General features: G+C 35.0%; 1 protein-coding gene across 1 annotated transcript in view; it reads right to left on the bottom strand.

Moving 5' to 3' along the window:
- Window positions 1-324: 324 nt before the first annotated feature.
- Window positions 325-19,097, bottom strand: part of LOC111062771 (ets DNA-binding protein pokkuri) — a 69,857-nt gene continuing 51,084 nt past the window's right edge. The window contains exons 2-6 of the mRNA XM_039438720.1: window positions 11,028-11,210; window positions 9,766-9,873; window positions 8,160-8,714; window positions 7,109-7,358; window positions 325-5,765 (exon numbers count right to left, since the gene is read on the bottom strand). Coding sequence (XP_039294654.1) covers window positions 5,366-5,765; window positions 7,109-7,358; window positions 8,160-8,714; window positions 9,766-9,873; window positions 11,028-11,210 — 1,496 coding nt within the window. The 3' untranslated portion in view covers window positions 325-5,365. The remainder of the gene's footprint in view (window positions 5,766-7,108; window positions 7,359-8,159; window positions 8,715-9,765; window positions 9,874-11,027; window positions 11,211-19,097) is intronic.

Below are 19,097 nucleotides of genomic sequence, written 5' to 3'. Positions count from 1 at the left end.
TAATACCGTTCAAAAGTTACAACCAATTGAAAAAGTGATTATTTTCATTTTCTCATTTTTTCTGCGATTTCACTGTTATTCAAGAGTATCTAAAACAAGTAAGATACATGATAGAAGCTTGCGATTGGTCTCAAATGAAAGAGAATTACATGCCCTATAATACAAGAGTATTCATACATTGGCAGACTACAAATCTATGAACACTCATATAAGAATTAATGTGTTTCTTTTTCTACCCAGCAGAAATCATGTTTATTTCCATAAACTTGAGAAAGTTGTTTAGGGCTCTAAACTAATGTTAAATTACAAAAGAATCACAATAAATTGAAGGCAAACATTGTCAGTTTATTTCATCTATAAACAAATTGATCACTTTCAAAAAATATATACATTATTTTCAAGATAAAAATGGTAGAAGCAGTACCACATTCGAAAGGTGTAAGCTACATGAAATTTCCACCATTGACTGATGAAAAATGTCAATAGATTCAATACACAATGACAATATTATTATAGAAATATAAATACAAGTATCAACATATATATATTTTCTGTTCTGAAAGACACAGTAGAAGCTCTTGATAGGCTCATTATATAATGCTAATTTTTTGAAATATATTTACGTAAACAAAAACAAACAGATCGAAAATGGGTATTTCAAATTCTACATCTGATACTATTTCAATTCAACAGAATAGCATTGCCAAACAGAGAGGGAACAACAAAAAATTCATAATGGAAACACATAGTAAAAATACATAATAACTCTAGAATTTACATAAAACTTCAACATTCTATATAGTATTTATATAATTTACAATATATTTTAAAGCAACACAATTAATCTAATGTTCTCAAACAACTATATGAGAGCAAAAATATAAACAGTCCTTAAACTACAAAATTAACAGGATTTGATAGTGAAATATATCAGAACATTGAAAGCAACTATGAAATTGTCTACTTATATTTACGATATTTACTTTATATAATATATTTTTTAAATAACGAATGTGTAATGATTTCTTTGAAGTGTATGAAATCTAGAGAAACAAATGATAAATTTATGTCTAGGATAGCCTAATATATCATGAAAATCATAGAGATTTCTTAGTAACAAATCTAGAGATCATAATGGGTAATCATTAAAATTCATTGAAAGAAACAAGTAATATTAATAAGGCTAAGAACATTTGAGAAGCAGCTATAATATTACACTCTTGATATTCAGGAAAGACTGGATATTGAAGCAATACATTAGGTAGGATACATAAGATAATGAACTCAAGGTTTAAATACATTTATCCTTTCAAGATAAAATAAGATGAATCCAGTAGAACTATCCAAATCTCTAATCAATGTAAGTCGAATAATTCAAAAATGATTATTCAATGTAAGTTGAATGAAAATACAATTTTGAAATCGATAAAATACAGAAAATAAAATTTTCATCAAGCACAAGTGATTATTCAATGTAAGTTGAATGTAAATACAATTTTGAAATCGATAAAATACAGAAGATACTATTTTCATCTATTGTTGAACCAATTCGATAAAGACAAATTATAATAATGAGTACCGTATTGAAATATAGTCAGTAAATGGAATGTATAGAAATAGATTATGTGGAGAAATTTCAGTTGATATAGACCTTATAGTACAGCAGTTCCGGTTTACTACACAAAAACAACGAGATTGAAATCATCTTTAAAATGCATGTAACTGTAATAATATATTCGTTATACATTTTTTGTACAATAAATTCATCATACGAATGGAAGCACAAGGTGATATAAATAATACAATAGAATTTCTGAACAAAATAATGTGAGACCATTTGGAAACCAAATATCGTTGCTATATAGGGAAACTTACTCACTAGAGAATCAAATAAATTTCAACCTAACTTCAAATACATTTTGTAAGCTACTTTTCATAACATTTAGTTAGTCTACATTAATTATAACTAAACAATGAATAATCAAATTTCGTTCAATTAATTGATATTTGAGTTGAGAATCATGAGTGAAGAGCTGTGAAAAAAATCATTGTACAAGAAGTTAAAAATACTGTTTATACAAAAATTCGTTGGATTTGAATTATTGAAAAATATTGGCAATTATAAGTCAGAATTCATGAATAAATTCGATGTATTTGTTCATCATTAAAAATAAAATTGAATATAATGTGTGATAGTTGAAAATAAAATCACAAGAGTTCGATGCTTGAAATTGTCCAAGTCAAATATAATATGGGGATTTAAGTCATACTTACTAATCATGAAATTATTGATAATGACATAAATAAAGACTGATAAAACCAGAAATTATGTAACTAGTAATAAAATAATAATTCATAATAGTAATTATTTGAATTATAATTATTTTCGTTGTAATAGATTTCTAAATATGGATGTAAATTCAAATTTAATATTTTGGAAATATTTCACGTAGGCCTACGATATAGTCTACTTTTCGCTCATACATATTTAATACAAGCAAAATTTGGAAGCCAAAAACCGGGTACCTGAATAGAATTTCTAGACATCAACACTAGGTATAAAATTTTATTTAAAAAGCCTGAGCGATTGTACCCTGTAAGTTTAATTTAGATGTATAATTTATATAGATTCAAGATTTAAATTTCAAGAAAGTAATGTATAATCACACAATTCAATAATTGTAATCTATACCATTTTTCAGATAGTATTGATAAAATTCTAGTTACTGTAATCTGAGACACTACGCTGAAAGGCACTTCAGATCCTTCAAGGATTATCACTTGTATTATAGATATATACATATTTCCCGGGAATCAGTTTCCAGTGGAGCGACAACGTAAAGATATACAGAGATTGCCGAATAGTATAATAATTGATCTATTGAATGAAGCAAATGAATAATACAATATTCAGGAAAGATAAAAAAGGCGATTGCCCAAAACTTCTTCTATTTCTTAATTATTTCTCATAAATATTACATTGAATGAAAAAGACTGAGAAATTGTCAAAAAACCACTGATTTATTGATAATTAGAAAGACCGGTTTCGGTTATTACACCATTGTGTAATAACCAGAAATAAACTAAACTAACCAAAAATAAACTGTTTATCAGAGATTGACAATGGTGTAATAACCAGAAATAAACTAAACTAACCAAAAATAAACTGTTTATCAGAGATTGACAATGGTGTAATAACCGAAACCGGTCTTTCTAATTATCAATAAATCAGTGGTTTTTTGACAATTTCTCAGTCTTTTTCATTCAATATGAATAATTACCACAATATCAACTTCTCAACTACACAAAAAAAATACAGGTATTCAAGTTATGTCCTAATTTATATTTATGCCAAATCATTACGGTAATCTTGATGTCTTGAAATCTTCGAATTATTCGATGTATGTCTAACAACACGCGGTGAGCAAATATTTAAAAACTAGACTAGTCATATTATTAATAAAACAAGAATATAACTTTTCAATAAAATTATTGTCTTTAAATCCTTCCAATTACCCTCCTTTCCTAAAAGGGAATTGAACAGGGTGAACTATTTTCATAAAACAAAACATCATCTATGAAATTTATCTACATTATTATCATTACATATAGAATATATCGTTGAAGTTTTCAGAATGTCTTACAATATAAATATATTCCGGTAATAAAAATAAAGAAACTCTTGGTATACAAAATCAAATAATACATTCTAAATCTTATATAATATACAATTAGCTAGGAAGACAGGAGGTGATTTACATAGTAAATGATTTTATGATAGTATAATAATATATAGTAAGAGACATTATAAATGTTTTGTGTGAGCTATAGGCTACCGAAATTATTCTCAATCAAATGGATTGATAAAAATTGAGATTTTTTTGGAACAATCCCAACATTAATCTATGAAACGGTAGGATATGAAATTATGCATTCCATTATGGAAAACATCATAAGAATGTTATCAAAATTACTTTTCGATGAGAATTTTTGTAGTCCTGATAGTGAAGAATCACAGAAGATTCTATACAAATCGTATAGATTGAATCTATACTTGTATAGATTATAATTGGTTGATTATATTATTTCAAATGTAACTTTGGGAAGAATATGTTTCAGAAATTGAAAAATCAACTTCCTCTTTATAAAGTATAAAACTGCTGGATATTCTCCTTAATACAGGAATTTCCTTGTCTTTAAAATAAAAGCGGACACATCTTAAAAATAATTAAACTATCAACTAAAAAAATATGGTGGGGAGATGGAAAAGGGGGATATAACACAACTTATATTAAAAATCTACAACAAAATGGTAAAAGTAAAAATAAATCGTATAGTGTACAGCTTAGGAGATGACGAGTCTATTATTTTATTGTTCTAACAATTACAGTATAATTATCAATTCTAACAAAAGCGTTTAGAATTTGTGGTGATAAGTTGGGAAATAGTTTGATATCCACTAAAAAGTTGTGGATATTCGTTAAAAATGTTAATATTTAAAACTGTAATCCACTTTTCATAAGTCAATCTTCATTAAACTACTGATCTATGATCAGATTTAAAACCATGAATCACTTATTGTCATCTCCTGAATCTCCTATCAACTATTAATCTCTGGTCAAATTTAAATCTTCAAATCTCAACTCACTCATTACCTCCTTCATCGAATAATTTATCTCAGATCAAATTTCAAACAAAACTTGTCATATCGTAAGTCTCCAATCAACAACTGATCTCTAATCAATTTTGAAACTTCGAATCCAAGTATTTAGATAGAGCTACTTGAAGTTCATTTACAAAGAATTACTATATTACTGTACCCTTATTTGTGTCTAAAATAACATAGAATAATGGTACTAGTACTTATTTGTAATTGCCTCTTATTACCTTGTAATATTTGCCTCATAGGTAATAATTACCTCATACTCTTTGTAATTAATAAATTATTTTAATAGGACAACTTTAATTGTTTAATTATTATAGAAATCACTAGTACCCTCTATATAGTATTTTTTATTTATATAAACACAACTAGTTTCAAGCACTGTGAATTCATTTTGACACTCCAAAGAGTACAAGAAACAGGCTGTGCTTATATAAAAAAGTATAAAAAAGGAACTAGTGATTTCTATGATAATTATTTCCAATTACCTCAGATTCCACTACACTTGGAATCACCTTGACCTCCAATCAACTACACACACAAAAAACACTTGGAATCAAGTGTCTTTACACTTGGAATCTCCAATAAACTTCTGATATCAGATCAAATTCAAACCCTTACCTGACCCGCCATCTCCCAAGCCACACAAATCTGTTCAACTATATACAAACTACAAATCTACAAAACTAGGGTACCTACAAACTATGAAGAATCGGTGACCTGTATAGGGGGTGACGCGGAAGACACTCTCAGGTCCTCCGGTTTACTGCAGCTGTACTCGTCATCGTTGCTCCATCTCTGTTGTTGCTGCTGCGCATGCGCACTGCTACTCCATCGAACAGCTGATTTGTCGTCGTCCTGCGTAGACGGCGTCGTTCGGTTGATGCGCAGGTCTGTCGGTCGCAGGTCGTCCTCTTGGAAGGGTTCACTCTTGATGAAGATCTCGACCGATGGTGGCTGGTTGCTCGCATTCGTGCTGTTGTTAGCGACTGTGTTGGTGTTGTTGGTGCTCGCGTTCGTGCTGTTGTTAGCGGCCGACATCTGTTGACGCAGAAGGGAGATGTTTTTGATGCTTTTCAGTTCGCTGGGGTTGCGCAGGAACCTGAGGCGGAAAACAATTTTTAATTTTTTTTAAAATTCTTATAGACTTTTGCAAACAAAACAAATGCCAGAGAATGTGACAGTTGAAATGAATCAATTTATATTAAATTTTCACCAAATAAAGGCTCAAGACAGGCTAGTGAGGAAGCTCTTGTGGTTGGCTGTCCTGTTGGGTAGTACACGAGAATCTGCATACCCACTATTTATTATTTTAAAAAGGCTACTTTCTAGAAGTATTTTAAGCCTAGGTGATGATGATGGGATGAATGATAATATAATGAAGGTAGAGTTATGAATGAATAAAAGGTTATGAAAAGAATATAGGTTATGCTATACACTTGAATTGATTTGAGGCAACTATTCACTTCCCCTCATGACAGCACAGTTTGAAACACATTCTTGTGACTGCAGCCTACTACATAAGCAGGGGCAATGCAATAGCTTCACCATAGTTCCACTACAGCTGTCAAGGAACATTGTATTGGAAATGCCTGAAACTTAAATGTACATGCACATGACACCTCCAATTCTAACTTTCCTTGAAAGCTAGTGGAAACTACGGGTCGATGTCAAACGAGGCAAACGACAGAAGAGGCCTGCGACAGTTGAGGCCAGCGACGGTAAAGACCTGCGACATTTGAGGCCAGCGACCGTAGAGGAATCCTGAAAAAGAGTCCTCAAATGTCGCCTGTGTCAGGCGACAGTTGAGGCCTCTTTAATTTTTGAACAGCCCCAACAGTCGAGGCCTACAACCGCAGAGGATTCCTAAAAAAGAGTTCTCAAATGTTGCCTGCATCAGGCGACAGTAGAGGACTCTTTAATTTTTGTACAGACCTGACAGTAGAGGGCTGGAAAACAGTCTTCTACGGTCGCAGGCCTTGACTGTCGTCGGTCTCGACTGTCGCGCCCCCGGAAACTACTACTAGTGGAAGCCACTACTGACCCTGTGTGCAGTGTGCTTATTGAAAGTGGTCCTGTGCAGGATGTAATTTCAATAAACGGTGTCAGTGGAGTATTCAGTTAATAGACCTTCTTGATGTAGTATTCATGAATTGGCAAGGTGGCAAGGACATTTTCTTTTTATTGCAATCTCTAAAGAATTTTCTACCCAAGCATCTTGTATGTCCACAGCAACAAACAGAGGTAAGCAGACAGATGAATAAAAAATCAAACATCTGCATGCAGATGTTGTTAGCATACATATGCAGAAAGAAGGACATCTGCAACATTCCAACACATTAGTAGAGATTTTCCCTCCATCTGTCTGCACACGTCCCCTTCTGCTGATAGTGCGTTTGCCTTTAGCCAAGTACAATAAATACACTTGTTTTCTAAAATACTCACTGGTAACAATGTCTCTCGCCCTGAACTTTTCGCAGAATGTTGACACGGTAATAGTAGCGTAGTGCACGCGACATCTTGTCATAGTTCATGGAGAGATGGTTCTTTTGGATGCCCCACAGCTTGGCCAGACCTGGCGGGTCGACAATCTTGAAAATGCCTGAATCGCGGTTCTTCCACGCAATGTAGGCCACGTAGCGCTGGTGGGAGTCTTCCAGAAGCTGTTGTAGGAAGTCCCACAGTAGTCTGCCATCTGGAAATGAGGAAAAAATTGTTGAAGCAAACAAAATCACAAGCAATGATCATGAATAGTATGTATTGTAAAAACAAATTATAAACAATAATATTGTAGGAAGTCTGCAGTCTGGGAATGGGAAACAAATTGAAAAACGAGGGATATGATAAGGAATAATAATTGAAAGTGTTGAAAAGTTGAAAATGTCATAGTAAATAAAGTAAATTCGTATGGCTTTTGTTGGTGGGGAGTCCCTTTTGGGAAGGTCCCACCGCCTGAATATATAATTTAAGCCATCAATGGGCCTTATGACTGTCATACTTCAGCCGGGACCGACAATTTAACGTGCCTATCCGATAACACATGTCATAATAGTCTATGGTGTAGAACAATTAGAGGAGACATTGTATAAATTGTTGTAGCCAGTTTACCTTATCTGGAAAAAGGAAAGAAATTGTAGAAACAAGAGAAATGATGAGGGATGATTGTGAAGAGCATTGGAAAGTTGAAAATCTTAAACCAGCCTACCATATGAGGAATCAGATAAGAGGAATAAACATTGGAAAAGCTATACAAATTGCAAAAAAATCAACTCTTAGCTCAAGCTGGATTCCCATAGATCAGTATCAGAGTCCATGCCCGGATTCAGTGAGAATTCTATTCTGTATTTGTTTGCTTAATCCAATAAATAAATACTTGAATAAATAAAACATTAATGTTGTCAATACCACTATATTTGACAATATCAATGTCTTATCCTTTCAATTATGGAGAAATACCACAACAGCTCTTCCCATACAATCAAATTATAATACTTACTAGTATTGGGTTCGTTGGAGGGCTCATTAGGAAAGAAGTACTGTCCCCCCATCTTGGCCACTAGCGGCGAATGCGCTGACGGACTCGTAGGTGTGCGTGGAGTCTGACTGACAGTCGGACTAGGAGTCGGACTGGTGGACTCGTCCAGATCAGAGTCTGACTGATTACTGCCAGAACTGGCGCCCGAATTGTAGGACGAACTGTAGTTGGGCGGTATGTCAGTCTGATTGTAGGCACTGGGCGGTATGTCAGGACTACTGCCCGAGTCGACCGACGGCGCAGGACTGAGGTTGACCGAGGAGTGGTGGTGGGGAGGCAGCGAGGAGGTGTTGGAGGGGGTGGGGAACTCGATGGTGGGGGGACAGGTGGCCCAGGACGGTGTGAGGGGAAAGTGCGGCGTTAGTGGACTGGAGGGGAGGGCTGTGGGGTGGGGATGGCGAGGACTGCGTCGTCCCATGCAGCGCATCAGCATTTGGAGGACGTTGTGAACGATGTCGCCTGAGCCTGGTATGCGTTCAGCCAGGTCCGATTTGGTTAGCAGGCAGAGTGCTTTCCCTGGAATCAAAGAGAATATTGTAGGTAAGTTTCAAGATGAATATTGAAAGTTGATACAAAATGGAATAGAAGGATCAAATCTATAAGAAATATAAGACAGGTTTTATCGGTTGCTCCTCCGCATGAAAGAATTATACAAAATAGACACAACTGGTGCAGTCATTTGAATAGAATGCCACCTGGGAGAATTCCACTTGAAGTCCATACTATAGATCTACTGGAAAAAGAGATGTAGGAAGGCAAAGAAAGAGATGGGAACCGGAACAGGTTGATTAATAAACCTAATCCCCGAAGTGAAGATGATGATGAAATCTATAAGAATTGAAGTAATTCTGTTAGAAGAATTTGAAAATGTATAGAAATATATTTATTGCCATTCGATTCATCACAAACATTGGACAATGTTACAGGTAAATTAACATCAATACAAAAGCATGACATAGTTGCAAAAACATAGTCAATAAAGATTTCGTTATCATTATTATACTAAAATTATACATTCCTGAGCTTGACTTTAGCTTCACATTGATTGAGAAATTTCATAAAATTCTGGTACCTTCTACAACAGTCCACCTTCTATCAGGCTGTCTTTCTTTTTGATATCATCGTCTCTATCATTTTCACTTCACTATATTCAACCAGGACCTCCTAAATATTTAGGAGGTCCTGATTCAACCCTTCATCTTTGAAATGCTATTTATCTTTATTCGTAGCATTGCAATAATTGGAGTCTGTCTAAAATAAGGAAGCATGTTTTTTTTGTGGACGATACCCACACAGACCTGCCTGTGTTTGGCTGATGGAAAGTGCGCGAGTTATTTGATGAGATAATCAAATGACCATGAGTCATTTGAGTCCATCAAATGAGTCCATGCCACCGGCAGGACTCGAACTCACAAACCAGGCGGTGCTACCAGACTGAAGTTTGTAACGCACTAGACCAACCCGGCCGGTTTGGATTTTTACTAGTAGTTTTTAATGAGAGATTGAAAATTGGTTAATATATAGATGTATAAATAAATGTATGAATAGATGAATAATGAATACATACCATTCATTTGAAACATATCCATGTCGAATTGAGGAAGATCAAATTCGAACTCGCACCATCTGAGAAATGAAACGACATCCTCTCTGGACCATTGCCAAGGATCGCTTCCTGAAATCACCACAAAATCAATGAGAAATCTCAAAACAACAACGAAAAATATTGAGGATGTAAATAAATAGTAGATGATACAGGTATGCAGATTGAAAGAATCTCTACTCTTTCATCAGATAGACGTGTGATTCAAGATCTGAACTGTGATTCAAGATTCTGATGTGATTCAAGAACTATGATTCAATTTAACTCTTCTGTACATAAACTCTAATGCCCGGTTGCACAAAATCCGGTTAAATTTCAACCGTGATTAATTACACGAGAACCAATCAGAGAAGCCGACTTTCCAAAAACGCCTTCTCTGATTGGTTCTTGTGAAGTTAATCACGGTTAAAATATTTAACCAGCTTTTGTGCAACTGGCCCCAACTCTTCTAACATTCCATTCAACTGAGATAGACCAGTGATTCAATTGTGACCCCTCAATACATGACACTGGAAAGTTCAAAATGGAGAAAAATCATTTGGAACATATCCAGATACATTATTATGATATTACAATATTATTCAAAGCTTCGAAGTACTTGATAATCTTCAAATTAAAATCCAAATCAAACTACTCTGAAGACTTCTGCGAATGTAAATATTGACAACAGAGAGAACAGTTAGAAGAAAATTCGATGAGCTGGTTCTGTATTCCATTCTGTATGAAATATTGAGTATCTCTACAAATTTCAGAAATTGATTTAAGAAATCTATTTTTAATATATTAATTGTAGTTGAATTATTGTTAATTTATGATTGTTGATATGTTGTCAGACATTGTTTTGTGTTGTCATTGCGTTATTTCACCTTTGTAAATGATTTGTGATTTTTGATTGTAAATTGAAGTACAACTCAAAAATTTGAAAGTGACAGAACCTAGATTTTACTGTTGTATAAATTAGAATACGAAAAATTTTGGGCTACAGCCTGTGTTACTTTTCTAGAAGTTTTTTGATTCTGAATAAAAAAACCGAAATAAACAAATAAATGTCTCTCACTTTCCTTTGTACCTGACCTACTCGACAAGATCCATGTAAATAAAATCACTTTCAAAAAAAAAGAAATATTATCTGTTGATCAACAAAACCTATTCTATTCTATTGTATGATGTACTAGTAGAAAAATTAAACACGAGTATTAATTAAGATTAATCAGGAGTATTCTCACCTAGTGCAGGCGGCAGCTGAGTGCGAAAATCGAGCGAGTTGGGCTGATAGGGGTTGGCCGGGGTTGCAGAGGGGGGCAGAGTCAATGGATACCTCCACAGCAGGTCAGGGGGGGCGCCGAACACCGCCGGCAGGCTCCCCGGGCTCTGAGGGGGTAGCATTCTACTTGGTACAAGCTTCATCCCTGCAACAAACAAAACAAAACACAACATTAGAAACCAGAATGAAAACACAGAGATGTAATCAACTACAGTATCACAACATCTTCATAATTGAAAAGGAAATTGATGAACATCTTCATCTCATTTTCAATATTTCCAATTTCAATTATTAAAACTATTTTATCCATTTAAGAGCCTACATATGCAAGAAAACCCATAAAATCTTCCATTTGCCGAGTGGATTAATATTGCAGATGGTAGCGTGTGTAACTCTGGAAGCAAATCTGTAAGTTATCCTTCCTATATGTGCAGGTTTCATTTGTTTAAAAGTATTTTTTTCATAGTCATTCAATTTCAGCTGTTTTCTATGCATGTAAACCGGTAAACAGCTGTTTGCAGAACAAATAAACATATGACTCTCATTACAGCATACTCTGTAATGAAACCATATTTTTTCTTTACAGTCGAGTACGTTTCCTAGTTCCGAAATAGGAACAGCAAAACTGCTACAAAAAACCACCTTCAGCGCTCCAGGTGGAAGTTTTGTCAACTTCCACAAAATTCCTGATTCAGAATTTGTAAACTATTTTAGGTTTATAGAATGCATGTAGTAACGTCAGCACATGCAGGTAATGTTTTCTATTTCTCCATTATTCTTCTTTAGGTTATTATGACAAAAAATAGTGTAAGTTACTTGGAACTGAATGGCTTTTGCAGTTCTCGAATGAAATTCTAGTCTCGGTTAACGCCTCGACTAGAAACATCATTCTCGCCTGCAAAGGGCCCATTCCCGGCCTTGTCACGTAAGATACTATTCTAAAATATCTTTCATTCTGCCACAATGTGTGAACACTCCCATAAGAATCAATGGAATTCTGTTCCTACCCAACAGAGTTGAACTTCATTGGAAAGCCGGACTTAAAGGTGCTTGCACAAAGCTTCAGCAATCAACTTACAATACCGTGAATTAGTGACAGAGTTTATGTAGTTCACAACTTAACCAGTCTTTGTTTCACATACTCAACATTCACATAAAAGGCTGTAACCAGGAAGTGTGACGTCACAGCGAGGGTCAATGACCCTGATTCAAGGTCACGGCATGTCCTTGGGAACAATTATTGTTTTTCTTTAGCAACCACTTCCTACTGGTTTGGTAGGATCTCCCAATCACTATAGGGAGAGAGAGAGAGCCTCTATCCCCAATTCTCTCTCACTCTTGAGTTTTTCTCTCATACCATCTCTTCCCTTATCTATTTCATTCTCTATTTCTCTCTCTTCTTTTCCACACCCCTTTCCATCCATCTGATAAAGAACAAATTAATGATAAGGAAGGGATATTGAAGTTCAGTGATAAATTATTGTCAAGTGGAGAGACTTGAATTATCCGTCACATTCTTCTCTTTTTCATTCTCCATCCTCTTATTCTTCTCTTCTCCTTCTTCCTCTTTCTCTTCTTCTTATTCCTCTTCTCCACCTCTTCTTCTTCTTCTTCTTCTGCTTCTTCTCTTCACCCTTTTCTTCTTCTTCTCCTCCTTCTCATTCACCACCTCTACTTCTTCTTCACCTCTTCTATTTCTCCCTCTTCTTCTTCTTCTTCTTCCTCTTCTCCTTCTCCTCCTTTTTCTTCTCCTTCTTCTTCTTCTTCATCTCACTCTTGTTCTTGTTCTTCTTCTTGTTCTTGTTCTTGTTCTTCTTCTTGTTCTTGTTGTTGTTGTTGTTGTTCTTCTTCTTCTTCTTCTTCTTCTTCATCATATTTTTCTCTTCTTTTCCCTCTGCTTTTTCTTCTTTTTCTTCTCCCTCTGCATCTTCTTCTTTTCCTCCTCATTCTTCCTCCTCCGAGAGCAAGACCGGAGAGCATAGACTAAACAAAATAGCTGTCTCACATTAAGCACTATTCTTATCAGCTAGCTGCTCCATGTGTACAAGAAAAAATTCCCTGATAAGAGAACGAACATAAACTCTAGCCCATTACTTCCTCTTCACAGATTAGTACTTAGTGGCATTCACGTACAAACTGCCAGCATTGGTTAAATGGGGGATCATTGACGCCATTTCCACAAAAGTCTGACAGTTTGAAGTAAGAAAATCTCACTGTAGTTAATGTAAAACTAGATGTGACTTTTAACGCTTTTCTACGACATGAAGCCAAACTTGGCTCAAGTCTAACCATAGAGAAAAGATGGCATGAGAAGATATCCCATAAGAACGGCACAGTATGAGCAGAGATGAACGGAATGTATTAAAAGTACAGTATTAATCTATTAAAATAATATAGTTTTCGTTTATAGGAATTGATTGATTGATTGAGTACTTTATTTATGTAGATTACAATATATACTGTCTTATACACTTATATACAATAGCTTACAATACAGCAAAATTATAGATGAATTTACATGATATAGACTAAGAAAATAATATTGAACTGTATATGATATGAAAAAGCAATTTGTAATATAATAACTATAGATAATAATTATATTGTTATGCATCTACATAAATTGGCGGAGCTTTGGACATATCAATGTCCATTCTTCGGAAAGAATATTAAAAATATCCTCCCCACTAACTCTCGGAATGAGAGACAACCAGCGTCACAAATCTTCAAGAAAAATAACTACTAGGACTATCGGCTTGAGTCACTACTAAAAAACAGTTAGTCTAAAACTAAGTTTAGCACCATGAAAATATTCTTGAACCTCAATTAGACCATAGAAAATAATATATAGCATAAGAATATATACCATGGTATAGGGCGTTTATGTTCCACTGTTCACTGTGAACTCAAGCACTACCTCCGTAAACAAAGCCGTAGTGCATTCGTGTGACGTCAGCACAGGTAGGGCTCCTACACCAATAAAAATTCGTCGATTTCAGCTGATCTATATCAGCTAGTGTTTCTATTGGTGTAGGAGCCCTACCTGTGCTGACGTCACACGAATGTACTACGGCTTTGTTTACGGAGGTAGTGCTTGAGTTCACAGTGAAATTTGGAACATAAACGCCCTATACCATGGTATATATTCTTATGCTATATATTTTCTATGGTCTAACTGAGGTTCAATATTATTTTGTGCAACTAGTGCGCAAAGTGACAGTTTGCTGCACCGAAAGAAACGTTTACGCCCGAGCCGTAGGCGAGGGCGGAATGGTTTCTTGAGTGCAGCAGAGGAACTTTGCGCACGTATTTCACATTAAGTTTTTCCTACAGTTACCATTGAATATGAAAAGTGGGTAATTATGGGTAAAATTGCCTGAATAATGTAGTAGTGTTGAATGAAGAGGCGGCTGTGTGCTGAATGTAGTGACTGTCGGCTGTCGCTGTCATCCACTGTTGTCCTTGGTTATAATATATAATGTAATAATTAGCGCGTTGTGCTTCGTTGCAGCTCTGCTCACTATAGCAGCCCAGTCACTGTTACCAACTTCATTTTGATTTTGCTGCACTGTTGCTCCATATAACCTACTAAGTATTTTGCGTTGCCATGTTGCAAATCTGGAGTGCAGAAAAATTTTTCCCGCACTAGAGCGGAAAAGTGATTCTTTGCGTTCTGTAATCAGTGCAGCAATGGCCACTTTTCAACGTAACTGTAGGAAATAGTTATTTGTGCAACTAGTGCGCAAAGTGACAGTTTGCTGCATCGAAAGAAACGTTTACGCCCGAGCCGTAGGCGAGGGCGGAATGGTTTCTTGAGTGCAGCAGAGGAACTTTGCGCACGTATTTCACATTAAATTTTTCCTACAGTTACCATTGAATAGAAAAGTGGGTAATTATGGGTAAAATTGCCTGAATAATGTGTAGTGTTTTGAATGGCGGGGGCAGCTGTGTGGTGTGTGCTGTGGTGGCACTGTGCTGTCGTTGTCCTCCATTATAATATCTACTTAATAATTAGCGCGTTGTGCTTCGTTGCACCTCTGCTCACTATAGCAGCCACAGCAGTCACTGTTACCAACTTAATTTTGATTTTGCTGCACTGGTGCTCCATATAACCTACTAACTATTTTGCGTTGTCAGCTGCAAATCTGGAGTACGCAAAGTACTCACTTTGCGCACTAGTGCGGAAAAGTGATTCTTTGCAGCCTGCAATCAGTGCACAAATGGTCACTTTTCAGGGTATCTGTAGGAAAAGATATTTTCATGTAGCCAAACTTAGTTTAAGACTAACTGAGGTTCAACAATATTTTCATGGAGCCAAACTTGGTTCAAGAATAATTGAGGTTCAAAAATTTTTAAATATAATAATAATTTTTAAAAATATTTAATATTTTACACCAAAAATTATCCTATAATTCGCATATTAAGAATTGAGAGTATCATACAACATGCATATAGTGATGTCCTCGTTATAATGGCAGTGTTTGATTAGCAATGTTATTGCTATCCTTCTCAACAAAGCAGATAGCGCTACCTCTTTCTCGCTTTGCTCTGTTGCCAGATCGTCTTCTAACAATGTAGAATTAATAATTAGTTAACATAATATTTAATCTTAATTATGAAGAGATTTCATTCATTATGAAATTATTGAAAAAATATAATATTTCTTGCTTGATAAAATATAATTGATTATGTTAAACGAGAATGAACAGTTAATATTAGACCTACATCAATAAACCTGTATCAGCTACCGTCTATAGAAAGCATTGACAAGACAGAGGATCGGCAACGTTGTTCTCCTATCTTTCTCCACTACAATCATAACATTGACCTCACTGTAGACGAGAGACGAATTTGGTCTGGCCAACTTATTATTTAACAGCTGTTCTGTACTGTGTTGAGTTCTTTGCAAGGTAGGAGAAAGGGAAGGAACATGACGAAGAAGAAGGGTAGAGGAAAGATGAAGAAGGATAAAAGGAGAAGAGGTGAAGGAGGTAGATAACGAGTAAGAGGAGGAGTTGTCAGATCGTCTTTCAACAAAGTAGAATTAATGATTGTTTAACAAAATATTTTATCTTAATTCTGTAAATTTATTATGAAATCATTGAAAAATATAATTTCTAGCTTAATAAAATATAATTGAGTATTTTAAACGAGAATGAACAGTTAATATTACATCAATAAACCTGTATCAGCTACCGTCTATAGAAGGCATTGACAAGACAGAGGATCGGAAACATTGTTCTCCTATCTTTCTCCACTGCCATTATAACTTGGACCTCACTGTAGCATATTTTCAAAATCAATTCTACAATCGAAAATTAGGTATATAAAATACACTAGACCTAGGAAACAACATTCCACAGTTGGTATTCGATATATTTTGATCAAATAAAAAAGTGATTCATAGATTCTATACTTGGTATTTGATAACATGAGAACCCGTTACATTTTTTACTGCACACCAATGAACTTGAACCGCCAAAAATCTATCCGCATAAAAAACACCAAAATATTCACCCAAGTAACTGATATCCGAAGGTTAACACACAAAGTAACTGTAACTGTTTACTAATTTGAGGATCACGGTAGTCTACTACTAACTATAGATGATAGGCCAATTTGAAGATCTGTTCTGTACTACCGGTTCTATAGTGAGGTCCACGTTATAATGGCAGTATTTGATTGACATTGGTGCTGCTATCCTTGTCTATCATCCGACAAAGCAGAGCGTTATCCTCTTCTACCTCTATCCTTTCTAGCTCCACAGCTTCGCCAGTTCGTTTTCAACAATGTGAAAATTCAGTTCACTGACATATTCAATTTAAATATCATTTTACTACACATGGAAATTACTGAAATATTGCAAATATTCAAATGCTAATAAATTAATTATTATCAAACGAAAATCCAAATTAAATGCTGTAATTCACCCCGAAGACTTCTGCTACTGCAAATATTGACAACAGGGTAAACAATTCCATCTAGCTGTTCACCCTGTTGTCAATATTTGCAGTAGCAGAAGTCTTCGGGGTGAATTACAGCATTTAATTTGGATTTCCTTTAATAATATTTATTGTTAGATCAATGAAACATATATTATTCTCTTGACTAGTAAAATATAATTGATTACTTTTTAACAAGGATGAACAGTTAATATTACATCAGATGTACCGGTATCATCTATCCTCTATATAGAAGGCAGTAACAAGGCAGAGAATCAGCAACGCTGTTCCACTGCCATTATAACGTGGACCAGGCTATAAGCCTATTTGAAGATACTACCGGTTTTAGAGTTGTAGGCAATAAACTTCGTATATACTATTATCCGTATATACTTATATACTACTTCTATATACTTGCTTCATATCCGCGACAGAACTATTCAAACGAGTCGCGCGATTTTAATGATTCAAAGAACAAATAAAACCGGATATCAATCTTTAGGAACAGAAGCGGCTGACTAATAATACTCAGCATCATAAATGAATGATTCATAAGCCAAGGACGACAGCATATGTGTGAGAGATATTTTTAGCCGACAAAATCATTCAAATTATAAAGAACTGGATTGATAACGAGGGAACGGCTGTCAACACTGTTATAATTAATCTTGTATTTTGTACAACATTTTTTCTTTGTACAAATTCATTCATACAATTACATAATCTATAATATAATAAAGGATAGTCTTGAACATGTAAGCGATAGGAAATTCACGAATGACGCATCATCACGTCTGAACTACTGGGCTGATAAACTTGAAATTTACCATAGAGATTCTCAATTCACCGAGGATGGTTATAGGCCTACTTTAAATTCTTCGAGATTTCAGTAGATCAAGTCTCAGTTTGTCAAAGTTGTTATTAGATCCTTGCGGAGCACGGGTTACCTGCTAGTAATATAATAAAGGAAAGAATTGGTTTATACACGACTGGTTAGGAAATTCACGAATGACGCATCATCACCTCTGAACTACTGGAGTGATTATAACTTGAAATTTTGCAGATCGATTTTTAATTTACCGAGGATGGATGGTTATAGGCCTACTTTATACTCTTCAAGTTTTCAGTAGATCTAGTTTCAGTTTGTCAAGATTTCAATTGGACCTATGCGGAGCACTGGTTACCTGCTAGTAATATAATATAATGAGGGAAAGAATTGGTTTATACACGTACGAGATAGGAAAATTATGTTTGACGCGTCATCACGTCTGAACTACTCAACTGATTAACTTGAAATGTTGCAGATCGATTTTTAATTTACTGAGGATGGATGGTTATAGGCCTACTTTAAATTCTTCAAGATTTCAGTAGGCAAGTTTCAGTTTGTCAAAGTTGTTATTAGATCCTTGCGGAGCACAGGTTACCTGCTAGTCAAAAATAATGATACAAACCCTCCAGGAAATCTTGAACCCTGGATTTATGATGGTTCAAAGAATATGAGTTGAAAAGTTGATGGATGGAAAAAATCGAAAATATAGTTATCATACAATCACACCCACAAACAGATAACAATTTGAATTAAATGTGTTTTGTATATCATTGAATAAATAAATAGATAAATAAACTTTTGTAGGGTGAAAACACAAATTTAAATTGTTACAAAATTACTTTTGTAGGGCTCTAGTACCAGTAAGAACTCGCTCCGCTCGTTTGATTAGTTATAGCTGCTTCCCTTGACCCTGACTACTAGACGATATCCTCAGTTTCCTTGACAACGAACGGTTCCTGATCCTTAGCGGCAGGATCAAGGAGGCTGTTGAGTGGCGGAAATAGGAAGCAATGATAACGGAACTGCGCGCATGCGCGGTGTGTTCACACGACCAGTGGCAAGTTTAAGGTCACAAGGAAGAACACTGCAAATAGATTACTGCTTACATCTTACACCAACACAAACACAATCATGATTTTTATTTAACTGACCAATCCAGTAGTGATTCAATTTATGATTATGTTATTTTTCATAGATTGTGTATTTTGTGTATTGTGTATTTCTGTAATAAGTTAAGGCTGTGCAAAGGCTGAAAATAAAC

This window comes from Nilaparvata lugens, chromosome 12 (genome assembly GCF_014356525.2).
Source record: "Nilaparvata lugens isolate BPH chromosome 12, ASM1435652v1, whole genome shotgun sequence".
In the NCBI taxonomy this organism is placed as follows: Eukaryota; Metazoa; Arthropoda; class Insecta; order Hemiptera; family Delphacidae; genus Nilaparvata; species Nilaparvata lugens.
Note: the sequence above shows the minus strand (reverse complement) of the source record. Positions and strands in the feature narration are given on the sequence as shown.